The 26,339-nt window shown below is 49.6% G+C and overlaps 1 protein-coding gene across 1 annotated transcript; it reads left to right on the forward strand.

The window, feature by feature from the left end:
• Nphs1 (NPHS1 adhesion molecule, nephrin) lies at positions 1 to 25,815 on the forward strand. Its single transcript, XM_057757625.1, has 30 exons — positions 1 to 334; positions 418 to 633; positions 708 to 830; positions 1,023 to 1,151; positions 1,593 to 1,674; positions 2,038 to 2,141; positions 2,728 to 2,855; positions 2,942 to 3,113; positions 3,259 to 3,416; positions 3,618 to 3,762; positions 3,862 to 3,986; positions 5,417 to 5,603; positions 5,717 to 5,846; positions 5,994 to 6,166; positions 6,996 to 7,136; positions 7,222 to 7,362; positions 7,882 to 8,003; positions 10,113 to 10,284; positions 10,365 to 10,521; positions 10,611 to 10,762; positions 14,101 to 14,212; positions 14,290 to 14,471; positions 16,573 to 16,629; positions 19,275 to 19,394; positions 19,512 to 19,536; positions 19,614 to 19,689; positions 20,252 to 20,342; positions 20,798 to 20,913; positions 24,954 to 25,118; positions 25,214 to 25,815. The coding sequence occupies exons 1-29, from the start codon at positions 223 to 225 to the stop codon at positions 25,083 to 25,085; spliced, it is 3,780 nt and encodes a 1,259-aa protein (XP_057613608.1). The 5' UTR covers positions 1 to 222; the 3' UTR covers positions 25,086 to 25,118; positions 25,214 to 25,815.
• Positions 25,816 to 26,339: the final 524 nt, after the last annotated feature.

Raw genomic sequence — 26,339 nt, forward strand, 5'->3', positions numbered from 1 at the left:
AGAAAAAGAGAAAGTATGCATTTTTGAGTGCTTGGGGTTGGAACTCAGAGAAAGAATCTTTGGCAGGGCGAGCTAAGGGCAGAAAGGAGACAGAAAGAAAAACTAGGACAGTCAGAGACAAAGAGGGGAGAAGAGAGAGAGAGAGAGAGAGAGAGAGAGAGAGAGAGAGAGAGAGAGAGAGAGAAGGGGACACACAGAGAGGCTCAGACAAGACAGCAAACCATGTGGCTGGCCATGGGCACTAAAGAAGTGGCCCTCAGAGGTCCTGGGGTGATCACAATACAGAGGACTTCCAGCTTGACTCCCTTGCTGCTCATGGGAATGCTGACCACAGGTGAGTAGGAAGGCTGGACTTGGAGCCCACGGGCCCTCAAGTGCCACCTCTGTCTCTTATTATCAATCCCCTTGTGTCCCCAGGCCTGGCCCAGTCACCAATCCCCACCTCGGTTTCTCGAGGCTTTTGGACTCTGTTTGAAAACCTGACGGCAGTGGAAGGGGCCACAGTTAAGCTGCGATGTGGGGTCAGAGCCCCTGGCAGTGTGGTGCAGTGGGCTAAGGATGGGTTACTTCTGGGTCCAAACCCCAGGATCCCAGGCTTCCCAAGGTACAGCCTAGAAGGAGATCCTGCTAAAGGTGAGAGACCAGAGCCTGAGATCTTGAGCCGCTAGCAGAAGCTGGGGCCCTGACTGCGAGCGCTCCATCTCCAGGTGAATTCCACCTGCGAATCGAAACCTGTGATCTCAGTGACGATGCGGAGTATGAATGCCAAGTCGGCCGCTCGGAGATGGGTCCCGAGCTCGTGTCTCCCAAAGTAATCCTCTCCATCCTAGGTATGGGTGAGAGACTCCCCTCCGGGACCCACTAACTTGGGCTCCAGCCCTCTTCTTTCATCGGACCCAGAGGTCCAAGCTCCCAAGCCCCTCCACTTTGGGCCCTGGGTACGGTCTCATTTCTTGAACTCTTGGCCAAAACCGTCATATCCACCTCTCAGTAGTGGCTAAACCCACACCCTTTCTCGCTAGTTCCCCCTAAGGTGCTCCAGCTGACCCCCGAGGCAGGAAGCACAGTTACCTGGGTGGCTGGGCAGGAGTATGTGGTCACCTGTGTGTCTGGAGATGCCAAACCAGCACCGCACATCACCTTCATCCAGGGTGAGTGTGGGACAGCACAATGCCACTGAAATGGGAAAGGGTGTTCCTGCCTAGGGTCCCCCAAAACATGTCACCCCTGAGTACCACCCCAGGAAATGAGGCCAACACGGATGAGAAAGGAATGCTTTCCAGGAGAATGCAAAGCTGCTGATCTGGGGTAGGGAGAAGGTGTGAGCACTCAGGTGAGCTAGGGGTGCCAAAGGCTATGCAGGAATAAGAAGCCGCTGGTGGGGCACGGTGAGGAGAGAGAAAGGCCCCTGATGCAGTCAGTCCTAAGAACTGCAGAATTCAGGGAATCCTGAGTGTGTGGGAGGACAGAACAGGCACCCCAGCTTCTTGTCCTCCAGAGCCAATATTAAGGGAGAGCTATGTCCATCCTGAGGACTTCCAGGGCATGGAGAAAACCCAGCATCTCTCTAGTCAGCTTTCTGTTGCCCCAAGGTGGACACACGGTACTGGATGTCTCCTATAATGTGAACGATGGATCCGAGGAGAAGCTCTTCACCGCAGAAGCTGAAGCCAGGTGTGCAAGCTGGGGTTTTCTCTCTGTCCCCCGATCTCCAGACTGTCCCACATGAGTTCCAGAATCTAATGATGCAAGTTTGGAAACTTGAGTTGTGGGAATACCTGGGACTCTGACTCTCAAAGCTTCTTGATGGTAACCCCAGTTTGTAGGTGTTGAGTAAAAATAGTTCGGGTGAAGACCTTGGGCACCCCTATTCTCATTGTTGGACCTCCAAATCTCTCCCAGGGGAGTCCAGCTCTTAGAATAAATCAGTATGGAGACTTGGCCAAGTGTGGGAGTTTGGGATGCTCTCCTCTTTATCCTGGCTCCTTAAATTTCAGGTGATGACTGACTGCAGAAATCTCTATTTTTCCAAGCCAGGGTGACGCCCCAGAGCTCAGATAATGGGCAGTTACTATTCTGTGAGGGGTCCAGCCCAGCTTTGGACATTCCCATCAAGGCTTCCTTCACCATGAATATTCTGTGTAAGTAAAGGTAGGGATAGTTGGGGGCATGGAGGACATCCCAGCAGGATTTGGGAGCACGGGCATTCAAGAATGGCAGAAGTCTCAGGCATTATCGCCAGCCATGCTGTTGCAGTGTGCCTATAATCCCAGCCTTGGAGGGGAGAAAGCAGAAAGAAGGTAAGGCCAGCCTGGGTTGTTGAGGGCTGGGCATTGCAGCTCAGTGGAAGAACCGAGCCCCAGATGTGCAATGACCCAGATTTCAGACTCAGCACTGAAAACAAAAAGGCATTCAAGAGAAATTTAAGATTTTTATTTTTATTATATTATTTTATTTTATTATTATGGTGGTGGTGGTTGTTGCTGTTGTGTCTCTGTGTGCATCGGCATGCATGGGCATGCATGGGCATGCATGGGCATGCCAAGTGGGGAAGTCAGAGAACATCTCTCAGGAGTTAGTCCTCTCCTTCCGTGTAGGCTCCAGGAATGGAAACCAGGTTCTCCTGAGCCATCTCCCTCACCCACGGGAGGAAACTGAAAGCAGGCTATGGGGCCCAGAGATAATAGATGGGCCTCCCAGGCCCACTGAGTGGTCCCTGCTCCCCAGTCCCCCCAGGACCTCCTGTCATTGACTGGCCAGGCTTGGATGAGGGTCATGTACGGGCAGGGCAGAACCTGGAGCTGCCCTGCATGGCCCGAGGTGGAAATCCACCTGCTACCCTGCAGTGGCTGAAGGTGAGGGTGGAGGCTGACATGGGGGGCAGGGGGGCACAGGGACCAGGAGCAAGTGCTGAGATAACTAGATTGACTTCTGTGTCCAGAATGGTAAACCAGTGTCCATAGCTTGGGGCACAGAGCATGCTCAGGCTGTGGCCCGCAGCGTGTTAGTGATGGCTGTGCGACCTGAAGACCATGGAGCCCGGCTCAGCTGTCTGTCCTACAACAGCGTATCTACAGGGACCCAGGAGCGAAGCATCACACTGCAGGTCACCTGTGAGTCCAGCTCTCTGCCTCAGCCCATAACCAGAGCGACCTCTGTGCCTTCACGTCTGTCGGTCCCCTGCCCCCATCTGCCTGAGCTGGTCTGTGAAGACCCCAGCCTGGACCCCGGTCTTATGTTGATGCATCTGTCATTCAGTTCCCCCCAGTGCCGTCACCATCCTGGGATCTGCTTCCCAGTCTGAGAACAAGAACGTGACCCTTTGCTGCCTTACGAAGTCCAGTCGCCCCCGGGTCTTGCTGCGATGGTGGCTGGGTGGACGGCAGCTGCTGCCCACGGATGAGACAGTCATGGATGTGAGGCTGTGGGAGATGATGGTTTGGTGATCCCTTGAGGCCCTGAACCCTGAGGAGCCCAGACTGAGGGTCCAGCTCCTGGGTCTGACTGGAAGAGGGTGGGATTGCCTCATGTGCCCCTGCTGGGGTCTGGTGGACTCAGGCCTCTGCTACCATGGCTGGGGGCTTCGCAGTCCCCAAATCGAAGTTCCCTCCTGCCAGGGCCTGCATGGTGGCCATATCTCCATGTCCAATCTGACACTCTTGGTGCGGAGGGAAGACAATGGCTTGTCCCTCACCTGTGAGGCCTTCAGTGACGCCTTTAGTAAGGAGACCTTCAAGAAATCACTCACCTTGAATGTGAAATGTGAGCTCTAGCCTAGAGCCCAGAGAATCCTCAGGTCAAACCTCACCCTGAGGCTTCAATTCAGACAAAAATGTCTTCTCTTTCCCCCTCTCTCACTAGACCCTGCCCAGAAGCTGTGGATTGAGGGACCCCAAGAGGGGCAGTACATTCGTACTGGGACTCGGGTAAGGCTGGTGTGTTTGGCCATCGGAGGCAATCCAGACCCCTCCCTCACCTGGTTTAAGGTAGGTACCAAGCAAGAGTCCTTCCCTCCCTTCCTGGCTTCCTTTCCCCTGTGTATCTGTTCGTATGTATGTGAAAGTGTGTGCAAGTGTGTGCAAGAGCAAGCACACACACGTTACTGACTAAGTCTATCTTAGATCCATTTTCTTTCCTAAGACAAGATAATGTAGTCCAGGCCAGCCTTGAACTTTGTGTTTTTGTTCAAGACAGGGCCTTGTTATACAGCCGTGGCTGGCTTAGAACTTACTCTGTAGACCAGACTGGCCTTAAACTCAGAGATCTGTCTGCCTCTGCCTGTATTAGAGGTGTGTGCCACCAACCCTGCCTAGTTTTGAGATTTTCGTCCCCTTGTCTCCTCTACCCCCTCAACACATAGAGAAACCTATAATCTAGGGGTAATGCCAGAAATTACGAAAAGACACAAATGTCATAAGAATTAATGAAACCCAGGGAAGTTCTGGAAAATCCGGAAAAACAATTCCAAGGTAAAAGAAGGAACTTTGGATTAAGATAGGAAATTCTAGAGATAAAGCAACTATAGTACCATTCATATTAAAGAAAATTCATATTAAAATTAATATTTAAAAAATAAACAAGAATGAAGGGAAAGGAGAGAGTGAGGAGAGAGACAGAGGCAGGGGACCTAAGGGGTAATATTGGAAATTAGGGAAAAGGTCAGAGTGGAAAGTTTTAGAAATTTTGAAGTTTTATTACTTTTTATGGATACTTTGCCTGCATGTTTGTCTGCAAACCACATTCGTGCCTGGCACCCTTGAGGACAGAAGAGGGTGTCAGACCCTCAGGAACTGGAGTTACAGACAGCTGTGAGCTGCCATGTGGGTGCTGGGAATTGAACCCAGGTCCTCTGGAAGAGCAGTCAGCGTTCTTAACTGCTAGGCCATCTCTGCAGCCCAAGAGTGGAAATTTAAAAAAAAAACAAAAACCAGCAGAGTGAGGTGGCTCACTGGTAATCCTAGCTTTTGGGAGGTGAAGGCAGGAGGACCAGGAGAACAAAGTTGCCCTCAGCTACCTAGAGGACTCACTTCAAGGTCATCCCTGGCTACAAGGGATCCTGTCTCATGTAAAACAAGACAAAAACAACAGAGGCAAAGAAAAGTGAAAGACTCCTACGCCGGGTCAGGGAATTTCAAGGGAGTTTCCTGGCACACAGTGTTCTGTAAATATCACAGTAATGGGTTTGGGGGTGTGGAGCCTGCAGCAGGGAATGGGCTGGTAAAGTCCGGGGTGGAGGGGTGTACAATAGGGATCAGGGTCCCCAAACAATCAAGGCAGGCAGGAAAGTCTAGGACTGGGGGAGCTCAATTCCAGTCCCCACTCCTTTAAGGTAATGGGGTGTCTGCTCTTGGAGGCGCCTTTATCACACAACGGCCCTGTCTGGGCTTGCAACCACCCACGCTCTTTGGGTCCTCAGGACTCACGCACGGTGAGCGAGCCTCGGCAGCCCCAGGAGCCCCGGCGTGTGCAGTTGGGAAGTCTGGAGAAGTCTGGCAGCACTTTCTCCCGCGAGCTGGTGCTGGTCATAGGACCGTCGGACAACCGAGCGAAGTTCTCATGCAAGGCGGGTCAGCTCAGTGCTTCCAGGCAGCTGGAGGTGCAGTGTGAGCGCATAGGCACAGGCCGGGGTTGGGTGGGGGTGCGGAGGGAGCGGTATAGACTCGCAGCCTTGTAGTCCAGACTCCTAAACCTCTGAATCTCTAACCCATTAATTAAGTCCCTCCAACCAACCTGACCATCCTGGCCAACTCTTCGGCGCTGCGCCCAGGTGACGCCTTGAACTTGACCTGCGTCAGCATCAGCAGTAATCCCCCAGTTAACTTGTCTTGGGACAAGGAGGGAGAGAGGTGAGCTTCAAGGAGGCCCCACCCCATCCGGGTTCCATCGTCTCCCCCTCTCAGCCTCTCCCCTCTGCGCCCTAAACGATTGGCCAAGGGCCTTGTACCCACATCTGACCCTGCCGGGTCCACACCCGATTTCCAAACGTTGCACAGGTTGGAAGACGTGGCTGCCCCGCCCCAGAGCGCTCCGTTCAAAGGTTCTGCTGCATCCAGGAGCGTTTTCCTTCGGGTGTCATCCCGAGACCATGGTCACCGGGTGACCTGCCGAGCCCACAGCGCTGCACTTCGTGAAACCGTGAGCTCCTTCTACAGCCTCAACGTGCTGTGTAAGCGCGCAGACCCGGTACCGCTCCTCCCGCCCCATCCTTGCAGACTCCAGCTAAAGGAGCCTTTACCTCTTCCCCCACCTTTATGCCGACCTCAGGTTGGCCCCAGCTCCAATCCATGTTCTCCTTATCCTAGCTGCTCTTTTTTCAAAACTGGATCTTCAGCTGTCAATTTAAAAAAATTTAAATTTCTTACTATGTAGTCCTGGTTGACCTGGAACTCAATATGTAGAATAGGAAGGCCATGAACTCACGGCAATCCTCCTGCCTCTGCCTCAGAAGTATTGGGATTGCAGGCTTGAACTACCATGTCTGGTTCTGCACATTTTTTTACTTCTTTTTTTTCTTTTTCTTTTTTTTTGGGGGGGGTAGAAGTGGGTTTTGTTTGTTTGTTTTTTGAGATGGGGTCTCACTGTGTAACTCTGGCTGGCCTGGGACTCACAGAGATTCGCCTGTCTCTGCCTCCCAAATGCTGAGATTAAGGGCATGTACCACCTCGTCAGGCTTGATTTTTTTTTTTTAAATTACATTTGATTATTGTGTGTGTGTTCCTGCATGCCTGTGCCACGTGAAAGAGTGGAGGAAGTTAAGGAAGCTAGCTGGTTCTCACCTCCCACCATGGGGTTCCCGGGTATTGAACTCAGGCCCTCAAGTTTGTCAGTAAGCTCCGTCCCTGCTCAGCTGGCTCACCAGGTTTTGGCTTCTATCCAGAACTTTGTCTAGCATCTCAGCTTTAACAGTTACCCTGTCCGCTACCTTAGTCCTAGCCACGACCCTATCTTTAACCCTTTACCAACACTCTTGACTTCCTGGGGCGCCCCCTCTGAAGACCCTCCAGAGTTCCTGGGGGAGCAAGTGCTGGTAGTGACCGTGGAGGAGCGGGGCCAGGCGCTGCTGCCTGTGTCTGTGTCTGCTAATCCGGCGCCGGAGGCTTTCAACTGGACCTTCCGAGGCTACCGCCTCAGCCCAGGTGGGGTGTGGGCCTGGAGAAGGGTGCTGACTCGGGAGGATGGGCGGGACTTCCACGCTCCACTTCTTGCGCCGGCCTTCCCCAGCTGGCGGTCCCAGGCATCGCATCCTGTCCGGAGGAGCTCTACAGCTGTGGAATGTGACCCGAGCTGATGGTGGCATCTATCAGCTACACTGCCAGAATTCTGAGGGCACTGCCGAGGCGCTGTTGAAGCTGGACGTGCATTGTGAGCCCCACCGCAGAAACGTGGGAACCGAGGGTTTCCAGGAGCCGGTCTTACCGTGGAAATCACGCCCACTCAAGGGACCTTGCCCAACCTGGAGTCTCCTTCTTGTGAAAGGCCCACTCAACCAGGGATACCCACCCTAGAGCCCTCCCCTTTGGAAAGTTGTTGCTTTGCGGGCTAGGGAGACCCAAAGTGGAACCTGCATAGAGAGAGGGGTCTACTTACTTGGGAGTTTCTCCATTCAGGAAACCAAGTTCTTTCGAACCCCACCCCAACACTGTTCTGGCACCCCCCCCCAATACACACACACACACACACACACACACACACACACCAGACTCCAGACTCTAATAATCCCAAAGGCACAACGAGGGTGAGGATAGCCTCATCACTCTGAGAACAGTACCCCTCCATACCATTCCAGACACCTCTAAGACCCCCTCCTCCTGGAGGCCTCCCCCACCTCAGCAGGACCTGCCAGGGCCTAAGTGCCTTCTCCAAGTCCCTGTCTCCCACTAGACGCTCCCACCATCCGTGCCCTCCGGGACCCGACCGAGGTGAATGTCGGGGGTTCTGTGGACATAGTCTGTACCGTGGACGCCAACCCCGTCCTGCCAGAGATGTTCAGCTGGGAGAGACTGGTAAGTACCTCGCCTTTGGCGACTGGACATGGAGCTAGGACGGTGTAGCCTCTTGGCTATGAGCGCCTTAGGAGTGGATGCCACACGTGGGAAGCTTTATGTGACTGTGCTGGTCAGGGTCTCTTTAAAGAACTGGTTTTGTTGAATGTCAGGTGAATGAGAGAATGGCATATGTGTGTGTGTGTGTGCACAAAAGTGGAAGGGTGATGATGGGTGGCTCCATGCTTGACTGATTCAGGATTAGAAAGGAGGCGAGTCCCTGGGGGAAGTCAGGAAGAACAATGACTGCACTGACATCAATGGCGAGTCGGGTATATACAAGTAAGCTGGCGCACAAACTTACGATGTGCACACAGAGGAGGGGAAGATGTCACGAATGTGCAGAGAGCTGCAGGGTGGATAGCCTGACCTGGCAGGTGAGGTGGGGCAGTGTGGCGTGAGTTCAGTCCCCAGAGCCCATGGTGGACGGAGCGAACTGACTCTCAACAGCAACTCACTTGCGTGCTTTTGTACGAGTGTGCCTGCGCTCATACACATGCATCGTGCATACATACCCACAATGAATAATAAAGAATGTTTACACTGGGCAGTGGTGGTGCACGCCTTTAATTCCAGCACTCAGGAGGCAGAGGCAGATGGATCTCTGTGAGTTCGGAGGCCAGCCTGGTCTGCAGATGGATCTCTGTGAGTTCGGAGGCCAGCCTGGTCTACAGAGTGAGTTCCAGGACAGGTTTCAAAGCTACACAGAGAAACCCTGTCTCAGAAAAAAAAAAAGAAAGAAAGAAAGAATGAAAGAAAAAAAGAAAGAAAGAAAGAAAGAAAGAAAGAAAGAAAGAAAGAAAGAAAAAAGGAAAGAAAAAAAAGTATTGCTGGGCGTTGGTGTCACACGCCTTTAATCCCAGCACTCGGGAGGCAGAAATGGGTGCTGTGAGTTCAAGGACAGTCTGATCTACAGAGCGAGTTCCAGGACAGGCTCTAAAGTACAGAGAAACCCTGACTCGGAAAAAAAAAGAAGAATGTTTAAAACTGTAAAGGAAGAGAACAAGCAGTCTGTGGAACCGGCGGGGGAGTAGATGGGAAGATAAACGAGTGGGCAGGCAGATTCTGTTTTCTGTTCTGTGGTTTGCTCATTTTGTTGTTGCTGTTTTAAATTTTTGTATTGTGTGTGTGCACAGTGAACACGTGCTGTAGTACGCGTGTGAAGGTCAGAAGACACGTGTGAAAATCAGTGCTCTCCTAATAACTGGCTCGCAGGAAGCAAATTCACATCGTTAGGTTCAGCCTGAGGTGTACTTACCCCCAGCCATCTCGAAGACTCATTGTTTTTGAGACGGGGTTTCATGCTGTGGTTCTCAGCTTCCTAATGCCGCGACCCTTTAGTACAGCTCCTCATGTTGTGGTGACCCCCCCAGTCATAACATTACATTGTTGCTACTTCACACTGTAATTTTGCTGCTGTTGTGAATCTTAGTGTAAATACCTGGTATGCAGGAGGATGTGCGACCCCTATGAAAGGGTCATTTGACCCCCAGATTGGGGACCACTGGTGCTGTAACCCATGTTGGCCTCAAGCTTGCTATGAGGCTGAGGCTTGAATTACTCCTGACCTTCCTGCCTCCAACCCTCAGTGCTAGGACGGATTCTAGAACATAAATACTTTAGAGAGGGTCTTGATATGTAGTCTAGGCTGTCCTAGAACTTGTTATGTAGTCCAACTTGGCTCTGAACTTGGGTTTCTCTTGCCTCTTCCTCCCAAAAGCGAGTAAACCACCATATGAAGCCCAGTCAATTTATTTTTTACTGCTTGAGACTGAACCCAGTGCTTTGAGCATTGCCAGCAAATGCTTCCCCACTAAACTGCACCCCAAGTCTACAGTTGGTTCCAAGTGTGATGAGTGTTTAGACAAATGTACGGATGGATGATTGGCTGAACTGGTGAATGAATGGATGGACTAGATTAGTGGTTGTGTGGATGGCAAAAAACATCATCACCTTTGACTTTGCGGAAGGAGATTGTAGCTGGGAGAATGAAGCTATAGATGGGATACAGTTTCAGGGGGGTGTTCTGAGGACAGACTTGGAACAAGCTCCTGTATCTTGGGATGCTAGGGGGAAGATGAGGAAGATCTGAGCCTGGATGACATGGAGATGGTATCAAAGGGATCCACTGGGCGTCTGCGGATTCACCAGGCCAAACTGTCACAGGCTGGTGCTTACCAGTGCATTGTGGACAATGGGGTGGCACCGGCGGCAAGAGGGCTGGTCCGTCTGGTTGTCAGATGTGGGTAACTTCAAGGTCTGCCCATGGCCCGCCACTCTCACCCTTCCACAGTCCCCACATTGATCCTTCAATTGTCCTAGTTGCTCCTCAGGTGGATCATCCAACTCCCCTGACGAAAGTGGCTGCAGCTGGGGACAGCACCAGCTCAGCGACCCTCCACTGCCGGGCCCGAGGTGTCCCCAACATTGACTTCACTTGGACCAAAAATGGGGTCCCTCTGGATCTCCAAGATCCCAGGTGAACCTGGGGATAGCCAGGTCGTGCCCCGGCTCTGGTCATCCAGCCCTGGTTTTCCTTTCTGAGTCCAACCGCGGCCCTCTCTTCAGGTACACAGAGCACAGGTACCACCAGGGTGTTATCCACAGCAGCCTCTTGACCATTGCTAACGTATCTGCAGCCCAGGACTATGCCCTCTTCACCTGCACGGCCACCAATGACCTCGGTTCGGACCACACCAACATCCAGCTCGTCAGCATCAGTATGATGAGAGCAGCTGGGGGGTGTGCTGGGATGGGAGTGGCTGGGGGATGCTGGGATGGGAACGGATGGGGGGGGATGCTGGGATGGGAGCGGCTGGGGGGGTGCTGGGATGGGAGCGGATGGGGGGGGATGCTGGGATGGGAGCGGCTGGGGGGGTGCTGGGATGGGAGCGGATGGGGGGGGATGCTGGGATGGGAGCGGCTGGGGGGGTGCTGGGATGGGAATGGATGGGGGGGATGCTGGGATGGGAGCTACTGGGGGGAATGCTGGGATGGGAGTGGCCAGGGAGATGCTGGGATGGGAGCCGGCGGTGCAGGGGGGGATGCTGGGATGGGAGCAGCGGGGGGGGGGGGGTGCTGGAGACTGCGCTTTGCCAAATTCCTGGTTGAGCAGAGCCAGGAAGTGTTTCTGATCTCTGAAAGGTGTTCATGCGTGAGAATGGAGTTTTGCTTTGTTGAAACAAGGTCTTGATATATAACTCAGGTTAACTTCAGACCCGGGTTAACCCAGGTAGCCCAGGATAACCTCAGGTTTGCTATGTAGCCAACCCTGCCTCAAAATGGCAATCCTTCTGACTTAACTTCCAAAGGACTGGGATTACAGTTGAGAGTCACTAGGTGTAGCTGGTTTGTTTTATTGTGGGCAGGGAGGGTGCAGAATGTAAGATCCAGGGCCTTAAGAAACTTGGGTAAGTTCCTTATTGCTGAGCTACCCCTTAACCTGGGAATACAGCTCTTTCTCCTCGAATGACTGTGTAGATATTAGATATATACCTCACTGGTTCCTTTCATCTCCATACTGATTGACAAGCCTTGTCACATGTCCCTCCCACTGGAGGGAGGCAGTTTCCATTGGAAGCATGTGGTTTGAGTGTGTGGAAGGGAAGGTAATTCAGGTGTCATCACCAAAGATGTGAGGTTAGAACAAAAGCCGTGTGTGTGTGTGTGTGTGTGTTCTTCTACTCACTAAAACTTATCCATGACTTCTAAATCAGTACTTATGGTCCTTTTTGTTTGTTTTTAATTTTTGAGATAGAGTCTCACTATATAGCCTTGGCTGGCCTGGAACTCACTATGTAGCCCAGGCTATACTCAGACTCATAGAGATCTGCCTGCCCCTGCCTCCCACGTGCTTGGGTTAAAGGTGTGCGTCCAGTGTCCCACACTAATGGTTCTTTTGTGGTCGTGAAAAGCCGTGTTCCAGAGAGATGGAATGTGGGTGGCTTGGTGGGCACGTTGTTGTTGTTTTGTTGTTGTTGTTTTGTTGTTGTTTTGAAACAGGGTTTCTCTGTGTAACAGTCCTGGATGTTCTGAAACTCACTTTTGTAGACCAGGCTGGCCTTGAACTCACAGAGATCCGCCTGCCTCTGCCTCCCAAGTGCTGGGATTAAAGGTGTGCACCACCACTGCCCGGTTTAAGGGGCATGTTCTTATTGATGGTGAACCAGTGACATTCTAGTTGTAGGGGTCATGATGTCAATGCGTGTTCTTTATGTAGCCTACTTAGTGCTGTGGGATTTGTCTTGGTTTTTCATTTTGTTGGTATTTTTGTAATTTAAAATGGTCACCATGAAGAAGGCTAAAATAGCTTGTCATGTTCCTAAATTCAAGAAGTTTGTGGGCGAGATGTCTGAGTGGTTAAGAGCACTGGTTGCTCTTACAGAGAACCCCGGGTTCAATTCCCAGCATCCACAGGGTGGCTCACAGCATCTGTAACTCTAGTTTCAGGGGATCTAACGCCCTCTTCAGGTCTCTACAGGAACTGCATACATGTGCTGCACACATATACACACAGGCAAAGCACCCATGCACATACAGTAAAAATAGGTAGCAAATCTTTAAAGGGAAAGAAGAGGAGAGAAGGTTATGTCATACCTCAAGGAGGAATTAATTTGCATTGATTAACCTTTGCTGAAGAGCAAGTGAGAGTGATGGTGGCCTCACTGGCTGTGTGCCCGAGATGGACTTTGAATTCCTGGTCCTTCTGCCTCCACCTCTGGGTAATAGGATTGCAGGTGGGTGCCACCATGCTGGGCTTATGAAGAGCTGAGGATCAAACCCAGAGATCGGCCTTCTGCAACATATGTGGATACTAAAAAAAAAAAAAACACCCTGCCAACAGAGCCACGTGTTTGCCTCCAGCTGGCCACATCTTCAGTGGGAGTGAATCAGCAATATATACTAGATAAGATGGCTTGTTTAAAAACCAGAAACATATATAAAATTAAAATTTATGAGTGGAACCAGTATAAGGATACACACCTGTAATTCCAGAAACTGAGAAGCCAGGGTCAGAGGATCAAAATGTTCCAGGCTAACCTAGGCTACCTGTGGAGACCCCTGTCGATAGATAGATAAATAGATAGATAGATAGATAGATAGATAGATAGATAGATAGATAGATAGATCAGAGTTGGGGAGCTGGAGAGATGGCCCAGTGGGTAAGAGCATTGACTGCTCTTCCAGAGGACCTGAGTTCAATCCCCAGCACCTACGTGGTGGCTCACATTCATCTACAATGGGATCTGCTGCCCTTTTCTGGCTTGCAGCTGTACATGCAAACAGAACACTCACATAAAAAGTACACAAATAGCCGGGCGGTGGTGGCGCACGCCTTTAATCCCAGCACTCGGGAAGCAGAAGCAGGTGGATCTCTGAGTTCGAGGCCAGCCTGGTCTACAAGAGCTAGTTCCAGGACAGGAACCAAAAGCTACGGAGAAACCCTGTCTCAAAAAATCCAAAAAAAAAAAAAAAAAAAGTACACAAATAATTTTAAAAATCACCTGGGCCAGTGAGATGGCTCAGTAGGAAAAGCTTTTTATTATCAAGGCTGGTGACCCAAGTTCCACCCCTGGAGCCCTCATGGTGACAGAAGAGAACTGACTCCCACAAACAGTCCTCTGATCTTCTCAACACACACACAAAAATAAATAAATACATAGAATATAATAAAAAATTGTTTGAAGCTGGGTGTGGTGGTGCACACCTTTAATCCCAGCATGGGGGAGACAAAGGCAAGTGGATCTCGTGAGTTAGAGGTCAGTCAGGGCTACAAAGGGAGACAAACAAACAAACCAGGAGGGAAGAAAATGTTGTGGAGAGGATTGCCCTCCCCACGCGCTTTGCTGGAAGCAAAACTTGGGGTTTTTTGATTCAGTGTTCAAGGTGATTTTTTTTAAGTTCATTTAATTCTCGGTGTGTGAGTGTTGTGTATACATGTATATTGTGAACTACTTGTGTGCCACGTACCTGCAGAGTTACAGGTAGTTGTGAGACTCTGGAAAGAAGCTTCTAGACTCCTTTTGTATCCCCTAACAATCTCCTCTTTCTCTCCCAGGCCGCCCTGACCCTCCTTGGGGACTGAAGGTGGTGAGCACAACCCCTCACTCGGTAGGGTTGGAGTGGAAGCCTGGCTTTGACGGGGGTCTGCCTCAGCGGTTCCAGATCAGGTGGGGCCTCCACCGAGGCAGGAGACGTGGGCCACACAGTGGAGAGAGACGCTTGGCTGACCTGTTCCCCCACACAGGTATGAGGCCCTCGAGACTCCAGGATTCCTCTACATGGATGTCCTGCCACCCCAGGCCACCACCTTCACGCTGACTGGACTGAAGCCTTCTACGCGATACAGGATCTGGCTGTTGGCTAGCAATGCCCTTGGGGACAGTGGATTGACTGACAAAGGGATCCAGGTCTCCATCACTACCCCAGGTGGGAAGAGGCAGTCCTGAGCAGGGGAGAGTTTTGTGGGTTTTTGGACAATTTGGGGGATGGTATAGCGGAGTAGAAGCTGTTATTTCTCCTACTCACAAATCAAAGAACTGAGACCCAGGGCAGTTAAGCAAATTGGCCAAGGTCACACAGCTAGGAGGAGCTGGAGATAAAAACCTTGAGAACTCGGGCAGGGATGGGCTCCAGGACCAACTTTGAGCCACTGGTCTGTAACGACTGGGGAATGGGAAAATAGGGAGATTCTTGTTTTGTTTTTCAGACAGGGTCTAACTGTGTACCTCTGGCTAACCTGGAATTCACTATGCAGACCAGGCTGGCCTAGAATGCACAGCGACCCACCTGCCTCTGCCTCCTGAATGCTGGGAGTAAAGGTGTGCACCACCACACTCAGCAGACAACTGTGAGTGCTGGGATTGCGGGTGTGCACCACCACACTCAGCAGACAACTGTGAGTGCTGGGATTGCAGGTGTGCACCGCCGCCACCAACCCAGCTAGGCATGCTTTTCTCCCGGAGCTCTCCGCCCAGGTTTCGGGAAGTAGGTTTCTCTCGCGGTTGTGAGGATTAAAGGAAGTGACTATCTTATGTACTCCCTGGACAATGCAAAACTATGACCTAAACGTAAAGGAAATGTCCCCTCTGCTTCAGCTTGCTCTGGACGGGAGCGCCTCCGATTCTGTCTTCCTCTAAGGGGTCCGCACTCCTACTGGTCCCCCACCTCCCCCATGCACTCTTTACATTCCAGTCTTCATCCTTGAATACTAAAACACAGATGATGTTCACTCCAGTTTTCTGATTTATAGCTCTGACGTGGAACTCCAACAGAGAGGAATATCTTTAAAATATGTTTTCAAATTTATTTTTTTCAATTTTAAAACATTCTTGATTTTTATTTTAAATATTATTTATTCTTAAAAATTTTAGGGCTGGAGAGATGGCTCAGAGGTTAAGAGCATTGCCTGCTCTTCCAAGGATCCTGAGTTCAATCCCCAGCAACCACATGGTGGCTCACAACCATCTGTAATGAGGTCTGGTGCCCTCTTCTGGCCTGCAGGCATACACAGACAGAATATTGTATACATAATAAATAATAAAAAAAAATTATTCGCCTGGGTGTTTTGCCTGCTTGTATGTATGTGCATTCTGTGTGTGCCTGATACCAGTCAAGGACAGATCTCCTGGAACTGGAGTTACAGGTGGTTGTGAGCCACCATGCGGGTACTGGAACTGAACCTGGGTCCTCTGGAAGATCGGCCGTTGTGCTTGCCTGCTGAGCCATCTCCCCCACTGTCCTATATTTTAATTAATTATATTTTTAAAATAATTACATCATTTCCTTTTTTCTCTCCTCCCTCCAACCAATTGCATAGTCTCTTTTTCTTTATTGTTCCTACTTACATCCTACATATAAATGCGGAAGTATATCTAAACTGTTTTAAATGCTTTTATATTTATGTATTTATGTGCATGTGTTCGTGTATACAGGCAAGCATGTCACCACATGGCTGTGGAAGTCAGAGAACAATGTGCAGGAGTCACTTCTCTTCTTCCACCATGTGGGGCCCAGGGACTGAACTCAGGTCATCAGGCTTAGTGAAAATGCCCTTACTCACTGAGCCATCTCCCCCTCTCCCAGCGCCCTTTTTTAGTAACTTGACAAATTGGTAATTCACATTAAAGGAACATGCACACTATAAAACACTAATTAATAATTCACGGTGATTATTGGCACAGGACTGCTGCAGTGTGTTGTCTTTAAAACGTCACTGAGAGGGCTGGGAGTTGATTCAATCACTAATAGCACCTGTTACCCTTGCGGAGGGTCTGGGTTTGGTTCCAGCACCCACATGGTGACTCACAACCATCTGAGCACCAGGCATGCACATGGCAATACACATACATGTAAACACAACACTGATACACATGAAAAACAAATCTTTTAAAAAAGCAATAAAATAAAACGTCCCTAAGTCACATGCCATTCCCATGATCTTTTAAGTCAGCTGAAGAGCTTAGGAAGCAGAGGGATCCTTCGGGCTTATCCGATTCCCGGTATTAATTTAATCTCTCTCCACCCACAGGCCTGGACCAGACTCCTGAAGACACAGACCACCAGCTGCCCACAGAGCAGCCTCCAGGCAAGTGCTCCCCCCCCTCCTCCCTTGTGGCCATCGCTGCCAAAGACTTAGCTGACCCCCTGCAGGTCCCCACAGGTCCCTTTCCTTCTTTCCTAAGCTGTTTTAGCTCTTTCTGTGCAACGCTGGGATCAAACCTAGTGCCATGCCTGTGCACGCCCCGCAACCACATTGCAGTATAGCACCAATCCCAGTTTTTCTTTTTGTTTTTGAGACAGGGTCTTGCCACGAATTTGTAGTAATCTTACCCCAGTCTTCCAACGCTGTATTTACAAGTATGAGCCCTTGTGCCTGGCATAATTTAGTTTAATGCTGTCTGTGCATAGGCTTGCAGGTGTGTATTTGCGCGCGCGCGCGCATGTGTGTGTGTGACCACCATCTGGCCTGTTTTATTTTCTTAAGATGTAATAATCATTATTATTTATATTTTTAAGGTATGTGTGTAAATGACAGGTTGTGTAGGTGCCCACAAAGGCCAGAAGAGGGTATTAGATCCCCTGGAGTTAGAGTTACAGGCAGTTGTGAGCCACAAAATGTGGGTGTTTGGACCACACTCAGGTCCTCTGAGCCATCTCTCCAGCACCCTCTGCCTGATTTTTTTTTTTTTCTGAGACAGGGTTTCTCTGTGTAACCTTCTTGACTGTCCTGTAACTTACTTTGTAGACCAGGCTGGCCTCAAACTCACTGAGTTCTGGCCTGGGCTCATTTAAATCATCTCTGTGGCCGGATGACCACTAGACTGTGACTGATCTCAGATGGATCCGTCCTCATATGTGTGACAGTCATCTGCCTCTTGGTTGGGACAATGGAGGTAATTGTTCCTTGCAGCGTTCACATGGAGATAGTTATGGGCTCCAAGAATAGCAAGAAAGGCAAGCTCTGACATCCCATGCTTTAGCCACTCTCCCCCACTGGCAAATGGCATGCCTTAACATGGTCCAGAGTGCAGGGGCATTCCTGTCACAGAAGGGCTCAGCTGGAGCAAGGACCCACTGCTAACAGCTGACTTGAGGAAGACGCCACCTGCCTTGGATGGAAAGAAGGGTGCAGGGACTGGGGGATGGCTCGGTGGGTAAAGCACCTGCTGTGAAGGCCAGGGGATCTGAGTCCAGACCGCTAGCAGCTGCATAAAATCCTGATGTGGCCGCACAGCTGTAACCTGGGCCTGGGGAACAGAGACAGGCAGACCTCAAAGGCTTCCTGGCCAGGCAGCTTAGCTAAAGCAGTGGCCCTCAGCCTCAGTGAGACGCTGTCCCAAAGAAACAAAACAGGAGCCAGGGAGACGGCAAAGAATCCAAGTTCAGTTCCTGGTCCCACATCAGGTGGCTCACAGTCATCCATAGCTCCAGTTCCATGGGATCCAGCACCCTCTTCTGGCCTCCTGTGGGCACTGCACACACATTGTGTACATACTTACATACAGGCAAAATACTCATCCACATAAAACAAAAATAAATAAATCTTAAAAACTAAACTAACTAAACTGGGGGGGGGGCTGGAGAGATGGCTCAGAGGTGAAGAGCACTGGCTGCTCTTCCAGAGGTCCTGAGTTCAATTCCCAGCAACCACATGGTGGCTCACAACCATCTGTAATGAGATCTGGTGCCCTCTTCTGGCCTGCAGGCATACATGCAAGCAGAACACTGTATATATAATAAATAAATGAAAAAAAAAACCTAAACTAGGAGCTGAAGAGATGGCTCTGTGGTAAGACCACTGGCTATTCTTCCAGGAACACTCGCATGGTGGATCACTATCATCCACTACTCCAGTTCTAGGGAGTCTGATGCCTTCTCCTGACCTCAGGTACATGACACACACTCATGATGCACATACATATGTGCAGGCAAAACATTTAAACATATGAAATAAATAAATTGATCTGACATATATATGCCTATGTATATATGGGTATAGATGTGTGTATATGTTATGTGTATGTGTATATGTATATGCTATGTGTGTATATATGTATATGATATGTGTATGTATATGTGTATATGTGCATGTATGTGTGTATGTATATATATGTATGCATATATGTGTATATTTTTAAAAATAAGGCAGAGGGCAGTAGAGGAAAACACCCAACACGGACCTCCACTCCCACCCGTGGACAGTGCACATGCACTCATGCATAAGCTCCCATACATCACAAACAGATCATTTTTGATGGGGTGGAGCAGGAGTCCTGGACCTGCCTTCTTTGACCGTGGAGACCTCTGCTGGTGTCAGTGAGTTACTGCTGTCCTCACTTGACAGAGTACCTGACAGGAGGACTCAGGAGAAGGAAGGATTTGCTTCAGCTCATGGTTTTGGCGGTGTCAGTTCACCATGGGACGCAGCTCAGATCGCACCATGGTGGAGAAAGAATGTCCATGCTCAGGGCAGCTTCCCCCTTCCTCTTCTGATTCTCTGTGTTCCCAGCCCAGGGGCATGGTGCCTGCCACCCATGCTTAGGCCTGGCTCCCCCTCTCAGTTAACCCATTACACAATGCTGTCACCCCAAAGTGCTCTCTCTGTACCCATCTTCTGGGTGACTCAGGCACAGTGAGGTTAACGCTGATGGTCCTTCAGTCAGGGACCGGCTTTCTCAGAACCTTGCATCCAGGTGTTGGGGTTCACTAGGGCGCATCTTCCGCTCCCAGGACCCCTGACGCTGCCCCTGCTGCCCGTACTGTTTGCGGCTGGAAGTCTTCTCCTGCTGTCCAGCGCCTCCTGTGCTGGGGGACTCCTCTGGCGGCGGAGATTGAGGCGCCTTGCTGAGGGTGAGGAGAGGGCTCCCCATTGCCAAGCTGGAGACCGGATGGGTGGGACAGCACAGCTCTGCCCAGCAGGTCCGTGGGCATGAGCAGAGTCTCTGAGGCCCCCTTTTCCTGTTTCAGAGATCTCAGAGAAGACAGAGGCAGGGTAAGTGGGAGAGCTTGGAAGTGCCAGATGGGTGGCAGACTCAGTGCCCATTTTCATCTACACTTTCGTCCTGGAAGGTCGGAGGAAGACCGAATTAGGAATGAGTATGAGGAGAGTCAGTGGACTGGGGACCGGGACACAAGAAGCTCCATGGTGAGTGAGGGTGGCCCGGCAGCTTCCAGCTCAGCTCAGCTAATCACTGTCATCTCCTGGAACCAGCAAGTCAAGGGAAATGACCTTGTTTACTGGTTTTGTGTGTTCATGTGTGTGTTCATGCATGTGTTAATGTGTGCACGTGTGTTTTCAGGTGTCTGTGTGTTCATGTGTGCATGTGTGCTCATGTATGTGTTCGTGTGTGCGTGCATGGGTGTGCATGTTCATGTGTGCATATGTGTTTGTGTGTGCATATGTGTGCATGTGTTTGTGTGTGTGCATGTATGTCCATGTGTGGCTCATATATGTGTTTGTGCATTGCATGTTCATGCATGCATGTTCATTCATATGTGCAAGTTCATGTATATACATGTGTGCTCGTGTGTGTTCATGTGTGTACATGCATGTATTTGTATGTGTGTTCATGAATGTGCTCATGTATGTGTTTGTGGGGCGTGTGTGCACGCACATGGATGTGTTTGTGTGTGTTCATGTGTGTGTTCATGTGTATATTTATGTTTGTGCATGTGTGTTCATGCGTGTGCATGTGTATGTGTGACAGGTTAGCACAGAAGTGGAACCACATTACCACTACATGAGGGACTTCAGTCCCCAGCTTCCCCCCACACTGGAAGAGGTGTCTTATTACCAAGGTGAGTCATGACCACACCAGGACTCCCCGTTTCCAGGTACCCTGACATCTGAGCTGGGCCCTCTGATATCTTTTCCTTCCAAGCTCTGTTAGCTACTTCTGTATTACTATGACCAAAATACCTCAGAGGACAGCCTGAGGAGGCCAGGTTTCTATTGCCTCACTTCAGAGGGTTCTATCCATGGTTGCTTGGCTACATGTTTGTGTGGCCCAGGAGAGCTGCTCGTTTCATGGTGGACAGAAAACAGAGTGAACCAGACAGAAAGGGGACCAGAGGCAGGAGAGCCCTCCCCCAAAGACACATCCCTGTGACCTGCTTTGTCCAGCCAAGCATTCCCTTCACTGAAGTTTCAAGAACCTCCCAGACTAGCACCACTAACCATGGCTCAAACCCCCAGCATGTGAGCCTTTGAGGGGGAACTTTCCCTCCCCAATACTAACGTCTGCCAACTCCAGCCTTCACAGGTATTGAAGACGAAGACACAGCTTTCCCTGGACACGTCTACGATGAGGTGGAGAGAGCCTATGGCCCTGCTGGGGTCTGGGGACCCCTCTACGATGAAGTCCAAATGGTGAGGAGATTCTTATCACCAGGTTGTCTGGGCTGAAAACCCACCTCCTACTGTGCATATCAGTTAGGATACACAGCTGTGACAAAGAGACCCAGCCTCAATGCAGTGGTAGTGTTTAGTTAAGCAGTGGGCTGCGTCCTGCCACCCAGCTAGCTTTACCTGAAATAATTACACGGAAACTGTATTCTTTTAAACACTGCTTGGCCCATTAGTTTCAGCCTCTTATTGGCTAGCTCTTACATATTGTTCTAATCCATTTTTAATATTTTATGTAGCACCATGAGTTGGCTTACCAGGGAAGATCTTAACCTGCGTCTGTCTGGAGTGGGAGAATCATGGCAACTGCCTGACTCGGCTTCTCTCTCCCACCATTTTGTTCTGTTTACTCCACCCACCTAAGGGTTGGCCTATCAAATGGGCCTAGACAGTTTTTTTTATTAATTAACCAATGAAAGCAACAGATTAGAAAGAAATCACTCCCACATCATGGTAGGAGGAGCCAAAGTGATATACCTTGATTCAGGAATGATGATGCATGCCAGAGAGGAGGAAGGTGCGGGGGGGGGGGGGGGAGGGAGTATAAGGCCAGCCTTGACCACATAGTGCGAGTCTGTCTTCTCCAAGGGAAAAGCTAAGGTCTTTCTCATACAGCTGCCCAAGTGGAGTCCCACTGTACCCAGTGACTTAGAAGCCAGGGTTCTCTCCCTGTATTCCTGTCATTTTCTAATATACCCATTGCTCAGGTCTGCAGGCACAGGTCAGCTTAGCGGGGGTGGGGAATCAACCAGCTAGAGGAAGACAGAGAAAGAAGGCACCAGAGAGGCCCAGAAATAGTCACCCTCCCCTCTGATCTCTTCTGATTGGCGGGAACATGATCACATGGCTGTGTCTAACCACAGAGACTGGGAGCTGTTGTCTACAGTTCTGCCACTGTGGGAGAAGGAAGGGATGTGTGTCCTTGGACCATTAGCCATCTCCACCACACTGGTTAAGTTGCTAGAAAGAAAGCATTTTTAAGAACTAGTGGTTTCTTTTCTTTTCTTTCTTTCTTTTTTTTTTTTTTTTTTTGTTGGACGGTGGTGGCACACGCCTTTAATACCAGCCCTCGGGAGGTAGAGGCTGGCAGATCTCTGTGAGTTTGAGACCAGCCTGGTCTACAAGAGCTAGTTCCAGGACAGGCTCAAAAGCTACTGAGAAACCCTGTCTCAAAAAACAACAACAACAAAAGAACTAGTTTTTTTTTTTAATGTCATGTGTGCATGCATTATGTGTATATATAGATGGGCATGCATGATGCACATGCCAAAGTCAGAGGACAATTCCGTGGAAACCACCAGACTTTCATGACGTGTGCCTTCACCCGCCGAGCCATCTTGCTGGTCTGAGGAAGGATGTCTTTGATCCACTCAGCTGAAAAGCTACATGCTAGAATTGTCTCCTGGAACATCTAGATTCAGAATTTCTCCCAGTAGAGCCAGCTTTCCTTCCTGTTAGATTTGAAATCTTCAAAGGAAGAGAATGACTCCTTTCCAGGTAGTTGCCAATGCATGGTGCAGGCATACACTGGTCTGCTTTTGGCCACACACACATGTTGCTGAGCCAAGCACTAAGACATGATAGAATATACCATTGGTTTTGAAGATTTTGTTTTGAGACAGGACTTCATATAGCCCAGACTAGATTTAACTTGCCATGTAACTTAAGATGACTTTGAACTCCTACTTGCCCGGTCTCCATCTCCCAAGTGCTGGCATTACCCATGGGAGCCATCACATCTAGTGTGTTATACTACCCAGATAAGCCTGGGTCGGTGTTCATCTACGGGGTCAGAGACTTACAGGTCAACACTATTCCATACCCTGGGCGGAGAGTGTGAGAGGCAGAGAACTCAGGATGGGGCGAGGATGATGGCTTGGCAGGTGCCGATTACAGGCAAGCACTTCGACCTCCCACCACCCACTACGCCCAGGGAGATGAGAAACAAGCTGATGTTCAAACTGAGAACAGGGTATCCGCCTGTCTTCCAATACTCAAAAGGACTAGGAGAAAAAAAACCCATCAAAACAAAACAAAAATCCTGACTCTTTCCTGAGCCTGACCACTCTAGGCCGAGGATCTCTCTTGGTGATAATGTCAGTCCCAGACACAGGTCTCAGATTCGACTATCCCAGTTTCAATGACAGGGCGGCTGAAGCGCTGTCCGTGGTGCTGGACCTTATGTTCCCTGGGAAACTCTGGGGGGGTCTGGAGAACGGATATTTCGGGCTCTGGGGGACTTATGGTCTTCCTTTAAGATTTTCATCGCTGTCGCAGGGTAGAGGCAGTCCCAGCGTATGCATATGTGAACCCAGGCTACCTGCCTCTGTCTCCAGAGTGCTGGGATTAAAGGCGTGCGGGCATGCGTCACCATCACCCAGTGAATTCTAGTTAATTTTTTCCAGTTAATTTTTATGATGCACAAATACTATCATCCCCTGATTTTTTCTAACTATTTATTTATTCATTTGATTATTAGAGACAGGGTTTCTATGTAGCTTTAGAGCCTGTCCTGGAACTCCCTCTGTAGACCAGGCTGGCCTCGAACTCGTAGAGATTTGCCTGTTTCTGCCTCCCGAGTGCTGGGTTAATAGTGTGCATACCACAGCACGGCTTCCTAACAATTTATAATTATCAACCTATTTGTAGCTCCTGGGTAACCCAAAAGCAGATGAGGTGACTGTATTTATCTCATGGGCCAGTGCTGCTCCAAGTTTGCTAAACTCGGCATTCATTTTCTCTGAGTCTTAATACAGAGCACACCTCCAAAAAGGGCCAACCTATGTGACCTCCCCCGTGTGTGTGATGTGCATGTGTGTGTGGAGGCCCGAGGGCAGCTTGGTAGAGATTAGTTCTCTCCTTCTGCCACACGAGTCCGCAGACTTGAGCACAGGTTTCCAGGCGTGGTGGCAAGTGTCCTTGCTTTCCGAGCCATCCCACGGTTCCACACATCTTTAAAAATCCCAAGTCTCTCTATATAGTAAAGACTGGCCTTGGACTGGCAATCTCCCTGCCTCAGCTTCAGAGAGTGCTGAGGTTACAGTTGTATGTCACTACACCACACTGTTTTCCATTTTGATGGGGAAATGTGTTGGGAGCCATGAGGCAAACTGAACTGAGACTCACATCCTGCAGAAGCCACAGATGACATCATGAGAGTTGTTTTTGTTATTCACTTCAGTTATTTATTATTTATCTATTTATTTGTTATTTATTTATTGCGGCAAGGTCTTTCTCATTCTGTAGCCCAGGTTGACCTTGAACTAACAGCAAATCTCCTGCCTCAGCCTTCAAAATACTGGAATTACGTGGTTGAGTCACCACATCTGGCCCTCAGCTACTGTTGTTGTTGTTTGTTGTTGTTGTTGTTGTTGGAGATGGGTGTTTTGCCTGTGTTTTATCTGTCTATCCATTGACCTTTTGTCTCACTATGTAGAGGCCAGGATAGCTCTTAACTCAAAATCCTCCTGCCTCAGACTCCTGGGTGCTAAGATTATAGGCATGTGCTACCACATCCAGCTTTAAACTTTAATTATAGAAAAGATCCCCACACAAGGAAGTGATTACAGTGGGCCGTTTTCACAAACTCCTGTCTACTTATCTCCTAGCTTCAACAGAATCCGCCCTCACCCCACCTTGACTTTTCTCAAGTTCCACCTTCACACAGACAGGTAGAGAACTTTTGAGGTGGGATGGGTCCTTGTTATGTAGCCCTGGCTAGCCTAGAAGTCACCATGTAGCTCAGGCTTTCCTCAAACCCAAAGGAAGAGCCTCGAGGGCACTATAATTACAAGCATGAGCCACAATGACTGTTTATAATGGCTCTGGTTCTGTTTTGGTTTCAACAACACCGGGGATTGCACAGAAGGCCTTGTGCACAGCAAGCAAGTGTGCTAAATCTCAGGCTTAGAAGGAAGCTCGACGGGGATGTGTGTCCTCCAGAGCTAGAGTGATGTCCCACAGGATGTCTTTCTGTGGCTCTGACCCCACTTCTTGCCCATCAGGACCCCTATGACCTTCCCGGGCCTGGTCTCAAGTATGAAGATCCAAGGGGAATCTATGACCAGGTGGCAGCAGACTTGGGTGCTGTGGAGCCTGATTCTCTACCCTTTGAGCTGAGGGGACATCTGGTCTGAGAACCTTCATGACACCCATTTCCTGCAGCCATGGTATGTCTTGCTCCATGGGCCCTGTGCATTCCTTTCTTGCTGATCTTTCAATGAGCACCACCCCGCATGATGCTAACACGTGGTTTCTTTTTCAGGAGAAGACATGAGGGAATGTGTGAGTGACAAGAAGATTCAAGTTGACATCTGGGATAAGCAAGGCTCCTTTTATGGGAATGAAACTTCTCCAAAGGGACAGAGCCACTTGGAAACGACATCTGAGCAATGAGAAGCCGTTTTAAGAATCATTAAGCTTTTCAAAAGTAAAACTTTTAGAAGTAGGGAAGGCCTATTAAAATCCCATTCAGAGCCTAATGACATGCTCAGCGGGTGAGCGTATGCATTAGCATGTATGAGGTTCTGGGTTACAGATTGCAGCCAGCCCTGGCACTACATATACATACAAAACTGGGCATAGTGCCCACCGCTGTCATTCCAGCTCTTCAGAAGGCCGAGACACGAGAAGCACAAGTTCAAAGTCAGCCTGGGACACTAAAAGCACAGGGGCTGAAAAGATGACTCAGGGGTTAAGGGCTCTACCAGTAGCTACTGCTCTTGCTACAGAACCTGAGTCTGGTTCCTAGCACCCACATCAGGAGACTCGCAATCAATCACATGGAACTCCAGCTCTAGAGACTCTGATGTTTTCTTCTGACCTCCATGGGCAAATGCACTCATGTGTATATACCAAAACATAGATACATGCATATTCACACAATTAGAATAAAATAAATCCAACCTGTGTGGTGTCCCACACCTTTAATTCTAGCACTTAGAAGTAGAGGTGGGTGGATCTCTCTAAGGTTGAGGCTTACTACATGGTGATCTCAAGCTACAAAGTAAAACATTGACTCAAAACAACACTTTTAAAAGCCTCAAAATTAAGAGGTGTGTTGTGGAGGTAGCTCAGTTGATGTGGAATTCCCTTCTGTATGCTGTGAATATGTTTTATTGCCATTAGTTAATAAAGAAGCTGCTTTGAGGGGCTGGAGAGATGGCTCAGCGATTAAGAGCATTGCCTGCTCTTCCAAAGGTCCTGAGTTCAATTCCCATCAACCATATGGTGGCTCACAACCATCTGTAATGAGGTCTTGTGCCCTCTTCTGGCCTTCAGGCATACACACAGACAGAATATTGTATACATAATAAATAAGTATTTAAAAAAAGAAGAAGAAGCTGCTTTGACCAGTGATAGGGAGGAGTAAGCTAGGTGGGGAAAAATAA

The sequence above is a fragment of the Chionomys nivalis genome, chromosome 2 (genome assembly GCF_950005125.1).
Source record: "Chionomys nivalis chromosome 2, mChiNiv1.1, whole genome shotgun sequence".
NCBI lineage: Eukaryota > Metazoa > Chordata > Mammalia > Rodentia > Cricetidae > Chionomys > Chionomys nivalis.